This window comes from Elgaria multicarinata, chromosome 1, assembly GCF_023053635.1.
Source record: "Elgaria multicarinata webbii isolate HBS135686 ecotype San Diego chromosome 1, rElgMul1.1.pri, whole genome shotgun sequence".
Classification (NCBI taxonomy): domain Eukaryota; kingdom Metazoa; phylum Chordata; class Lepidosauria; order Squamata; family Anguidae; genus Elgaria; species Elgaria multicarinata.
This window is the reverse complement of record NC_086171.1, coordinates 15,148,745-15,155,168: the sequence shown is the minus strand read 5'-3', so window position 1 is coordinate 15,155,168 and position 6,424 is coordinate 15,148,745. Positions and strand designations below refer to the sequence as shown.

General features: G+C 38.9%; 1 protein-coding gene across 1 annotated transcript in view; it reads left to right on the top strand.

Annotated features, from left to right (window-relative positions):
• Positions 1-281: 281 nt before the first annotated feature.
• The window catches only part of MEOX2 (mesenchyme homeobox 2), a 79,002-nt gene continuing 72,859 nt past the window's right edge, over positions 282-6,424 (top strand). The window contains exon 1 of the mRNA XM_063118334.1: positions 282-836. Coding sequence (XP_062974404.1) covers positions 287-836 — 550 coding nt within the window. The 5' untranslated portion in view covers positions 282-286. The remainder of the gene's footprint in view (positions 837-6,424) is intronic.

Here is a 6,424-nt window from a genome sequence, read left to right as displayed (position 1 = left end):
AACCTCGGCGAGCCGCTTCCCCCTCGGAGCACTCGTGCGGGACCACCTCCTTTCCGCCGCCGGCGAGCACCGCGCCCGCTTTTTTGACCATCCGAGCGAAGCCACGGCCGGGACCAGTTGCGCGCAGGAGACCTGGATTACATCTGAGCGGGCAGCTGCCGCCGCCGCCGCTTACTTTGGGGGTGGCTGGGAGGAGAGCGGCGGAGCGAGGCGCCTCTTGACCCGCGGCAGGGCTTCTTTCGCCGCCGCAGCAGCGGGGCGGCCGCGCGGAGCGGCGTTGCATGCCATGGATCACACGCTCTTCGGCTGCCTGCGCAGCCCTCACCATGCCCCCGGCCAGGGCTTGCACCCCTTCTCGCAGTCGGCGCTCGCCCTGCACGGCCGCTCCGATCACATGTCCTACCCGGAGCTCTCCGCCTCGTCCTCCTCTTGCATCATAGCGGGATACCCCAACGAGGAGGGCATGTTTGGCAGCCAGCATCACAGGGGCCACCACCATCACCACCACCACCACCATCACCACCAGCAGCCCCAGCAGCAGCACCAGTCTTTGCAGACGAACTGGCACATTCCGCAGATGGCTTCCCCGCCGCCGCCGCCGCCGCCGCCTCCCCCTCCTCCCTCCGCCTCGGCCAGACACAGCCTGTGCCTCCAGCCGGACTCGGGAGGACCCCCGGAGCTGGGCAGTAGCCCCCCGGGACTGTGCTCGAACTCATCTAGCTTGGGGACCAGCACCCCGACGGGGGCGACGTGCGCGCCCGGAGATTATGGCAGGCAGGCGCTGTCCCCGGTGGAAACCGAGAAGCGAGCGGGCAAGCGTAAAAGCGACAGCTCAGGTAAACGCGCCTCTCGTGTCCTTGAGGAGGAGGAGGGAAGGGAAGAGGGAAAGGAAGCCAGGCTGGGCGGGCCGGGCTGCTTCCCAAGAAGCTGGTCCTGCCTGTGTGTCTCTGTGCCTTTGATGTGTTCTTCAGTCCCTTCTTGGGAGATGTTGGGTGCCCAGGCACATGATGCCTGGTCGCCTTGTGGTGGTTGGGACCTTGTATTACGGGCAGGGAGCTGCAGGGGCCATGTGATGGATGGTGACATCACTTGTTCAGACTTTCCTACAGTCCAGAGGGGAAACTTCTTTTGGAGTCTGGATTAGTATGGGTACTTCTGACACTTGGGTTTCCCTTCCGTCTTCCTTTTCAAGCTTCCCTCTGATCAGAGAGGTACTTGGAAGAAGTGCCATCACCAGTCAAGGAGCCAGCCCAATTCCTGTTTAGGAGTGCCTAATTATTTTTAAACCGTTGCTCAATTGCAGATACATTCTAACTATGTGAGAAGTTTGTATCTATTATTTTATTTTCGTTTAGTTTTATAGATTAATCCAATGCCTATTTAGTAAGCTCCATTAAATTCAGTGGGACTTCTGAGTAATACATCTACAGAATTGCCCTGTAAGACAGGTTATACAGACATGTGAAAAGTTTTATTTTTAAAAAGAGATAATTAAAAGGAAAGGATCCCTGTCACTAAAAAGCACGTAAACTAAGCTGTTACATGTGTGTTGCTGATGTGTAGTACTGTGTAATGTGATATGCATAATGCATATAGATGTTTAATAACATACATACAGTTCGCTCTATATCATCTCCAGGTAGGGACTTTAAACTGATAGGTATACTGTTTAAATACTTATAAATTGCAGTGGTTATACCTTACATAGGTGTGTAAGTGTACAGAACATATTCACAGAGGAATAGGTGTGAATTCCAATTTCTGATCAAGTAAACACACTCTAATTTGAGTATAAACTAATTTAAGGGGAAAGTTGTCTATAATGATGCTTTAAAAATTACAAATGAAACAATTACTTTGTTTCACATCAAATATATATTTTTAATTAGCAAAAAAATACTTTTCTTTCTAGATCATCTACATTCTGTGTCAATTCTATCAGGAAACTTAGGTGTTTTTAGTGGTTTGCTCCTGATGATTTTGGGGGTTTTCCCTCTCTGAAAACATAGTAAATTGATATAAACTGTGATTTGTTAAGCTGTTTTTATCATGTGATATGTGTAAACAAAGTGTTTGTTAATTATTGTTAATTTTAGGGGAAATAATTTTTATTTGTAGAAGATTAAGTATAGTAAATACATACAATGCAGAATGTTAAGAAAAGTGCTACATAACAATTTCAGAGACATATTAATCTCTTTTTAAATATTAACCTCCTTTAGTTTTTTATAGAAATTCAGACAAATATTTAATGCTGAATTACAAAGTATTTGTAATACACAACATAATTAACATAGGGGCATGACTCCTGTTGTTTTTCCAATAACAGCCATACAACCAATTCCTATAAACATTACCTAGATGAAGGCATTTAGTGTGACTGAGTAATCTGTCCAAGACTGGGTTATTATTCTTGTTGGCATAAATTCTCTTAAATGCCAATTGTTCACATTTTCAGTCTTTAATATATATCTTTAATATATATTTAAAAAATACATATCTTTAATATATAACTTCAGGGCTACTGTATGGTTCTGAAAAGTATATTTAATAACAGATAGATAATAAAGTAACCATAGATAGTAAAGCCCAATTTTAGGTCACCCATCCCCTAGTTTTGTACGTGCAAATGCTTGTATGAGTAATTTTCAGGATTTTATTAAAATATTTAAGTTATATATGTTTTGTTTTCTGGTTCAAATTACTAATTTTTGACATAATTTAATTAAAAGAATGGGGATCAGTTTCCCATTGAAATAGAGAGTAGGCTTTAAATTACTATTTCATTCCCTCTGAAACTTATATACCTGTGTATTGATATGTACCTACACACATGTCTATCACAATTGTACTTGAGCAATTTGTAACATACAAATAAATTTTAAGAATGTCCAAGGTTCAAAACCATGTGTACCATAAACTAGACTACTTGATTACCCAAACGAAATCAGGAGAGAGGTTCACAAAAAAGTATTGAATCTTCACAGTCATACTGACAATGAACAATTGTCAATAATGCTCTTCATCTGGCATCATTGTGGTAGAAATCTGTGGGCCTATTTGCACTAGAAAGAGAGTAAATTCTAGAAAATAACAACAACAACAACAACAACAACAAATGTTTGTGTTTCTGTAATGAGCTTGTGGTTTGTAATAAGTTTGTGATGCATAAGTCATAGTTTATAAATTAGGTAAAACAGACATTTGCAGATAGATAAACACACTATAATTTTTGCCGTTCTTTTGTACTGCCTTTCAACAGGTTAAGAGGACTTCTTTGTATATGACTGATTGCAGCAGAATCACAGGGAAACTGTCATCTGTTTCCAACACGATCTGTGTATGATATCACAATGGGAAATACAGTCATCAAAACTAGCAGACAACTGTTGACAGTACTTCCATGTGTCTGCAGTAGCTCTTTCTAGATAGTATCTCTCACTTCCAAAATATACCCAATTTTTGTAGGGTAACCTTACATGAAAAAAACAACAATCATTAAATAATTTATCTTCTTTCTTTTTAAATGATCTGTACGGCCCATCATCTCACTTCTTTCTTATTAAAAAGTATTTTGAAACATTTTGAATTAATAATGATTGCATATTTATGAGACTGCATTTTGACATTTCGTGGGAAATATTTTTGCTAAAAAATCTCCCAAAAGCTGTGTAACTGAATAGTCACATACACTGCTCGTAGCATCCATTTACTATTGATAGTAAAATTTGCCATTTACAGACTGTTGAATGTTGAGGCTTCTGAAAGTTATAATGAGAAAGGATAATGCATCTTATATACATGTAGAAATTCATCTTTAAATTCACATTAAATATATTAATTCCAAAAGTTAATAGATGACAAAAAAGAAGTTTAGTTTGTATTTAAAATGGACTTCTAAAATGTACTTTAGCTATCAAGAGTTTTACTGAGAGCTTTGTTATACTTTGATGCTAGTCTGTTCTAACTTATTAATTGACATACTTTCTTAGCAATTTCCATTGGTATCAGTAGGATTTATTTCCCAGAACACATATTTAAGAAGGAATTCTATATTTGAAGTTTGAAATCCTGATTTCCAACATTCACCTTTTTTAAAAGCATATACATTCACCGATGCACTTCTTAAAACTATCACTTCCGAGAAAATGGTTTGATAGATGTGTGTTAATTAAATGAATTAATTACTTCAATGACTTCTGATTACTCTCCAAATCATTTCAGTAAGAAAAATGACCCACATATATAAGGAACAGTGAAATTGATTCATCAAAGTTCTTGAGCCTTTCAGCATACTCATAGCACACAAGTAAAATGTATTTTATGAGATTTTTTTCCTAGACAGAGTTAATTTGTTAATTATGCTTCGATTTTATTATCAAAATATCATTTATCATGAACAGAATTGTCAACTCATATAGGCCAGTATCCAGAGAACTACTTTAAGTTCATCCAATAACTACAAATCCAAAGAACAGTGCAACTAGCTCCTAATGCCCATGGGGATTTTAGGTTTATATTTTGCAGACAGCAACTTCCCATGGCATATGGCAAATCAGTTTTTAAACTAAGGGGACTTTTAAAAGGGGTGTGTGTATGTGTGTGTGTGTGTGTGTGTTGTAGTGTTCTAAGAGAGGGAATCCCACAAGACATTTCTAAGCCATTTGGCACATCTAAACTAGCTCTTTGGATCCTAGCCAAAGTCTTGGGTGTGTCCAGGAGTATTTTTTTTTACTTTTTTACTTGAACAGCAGACTCTTGTGCCACATTTCAAGCTGCTTTTGAAAACCTCCCCAGACTAAAAAGCAGTTTTCCATGTTTAACATACATCAACTCAAAGCTTCGCACTTGCACAGTTCTTTGGAACCTGCCCGTAGATTTGACAAAAAGAGAGAGACATACCTTACTGCATATTGAAGTTAGTTTGCATGATCTAAGCTGATAGGACAATATTATATGTAGTGAGATATGTCTTGATTAGGACTGAAACTTTGGTTTAATCAGTAGATTATTCAGTTTAATATTAGGGCTTTGGGAATGCTGGGAGCTGAAGGAATGATTTCTGTCTTAAAAGCATAGGATCATACCCTTCGGCAATTACAGATGTACTTCAAAGAAATTAAACCTAACTCACAGAACCAGTTCTACATTAGGCAGAGTTAGGTGGCCTTCTCAGGCAGCTGATTTTGTGTGTTCTGAAAGGACAGCAAATGGTTGGTTGTTTAGTTTATTAATATTGTATTTTTACTGCCAGGGAGGAAGAAAGGCACTTGTGGGATTTTCTGTCTCAGATACCAAAAAACTTGGCCAGTCTTGGGTACTATGCACCAGGGTGGGCATAATTTGCTGTTTCACATCAGGAACCTGAATGACTTGGGCTGGGCCTGCTAACCAAAGCCTAAACTCATGCCATGAAAATGAATCCTGTTACTTTCAACAAGATGTATTTCCAGTGGCCTCCTTCATGTGCAGGTGCTCTGTTATGCAAACAGATCTCCAACACATGCAAAGGCTTTCCTGTTTTGTACAGCATAAATCCCAACTCAGGGTGTCCAAACCCAGACATTGCACTGAAGGGGGAAACTACAAGTCTCTGTGTGGAGTTCTCCAGACATCGCTCTGAATAAGAAAACTACATGTCTCATTGAATCTCGTATGCATATTGAAATGCCCAGAGAGCTCTGAATTAGGCTTGGTGTGCTTAGAATTGGTGTAGTCATATGTGAGCCAAAATATATTGACTTGGAAGTATTTTGTCTCGAAATCTGTGAACCTTACTTCTAATTAAGTATACTTATAATTGAACTACCACGCACTAGCTAATTCTACCATTCTTAATATGAAAATTATATAAAATGCTTTTTAATATATGTGTCTAAATAAGACATTTTGTTTATAGTATATTTTCTAATAGTGTTCACAAATATAATTACACAGGAATCAGTGTGCCATTCACACTTAGGCTTGTAATTATGGTTACACTCTTAGGTACACATAGCGTGGACTTGTGCCTTTCAGCACAGTGGGACTTACTTCTGGGTATGTTTGTTCATTTGTTATTTCAACTGTCATGGTCATATCAACTTTATAAATGCACAGATAAGCACACAAAAACTTTACAATACAAAGAAGTAAAATACAAAAGGATACTCAAAAGGTTTTTATTAAATATGTAAAAGTTAGTTTTAATACAAAGAATTAAAATATGACATTAAGAATTTACATTAAAAGGGCCATAAATGTATAAATATGCATAGTACTGTGTTGCATGACTGATAATATCTACTACATGCTAGTATTTTAGAGAGAGGCATGCACTAGAGCTTGCATGAACTCAGATTTTATTATATTTTTTAACTCTGAGCAATGGACATCCATCTCATGTCCTCTGAATATGGACAAGAGCTATTGGGCGGTATAGAAA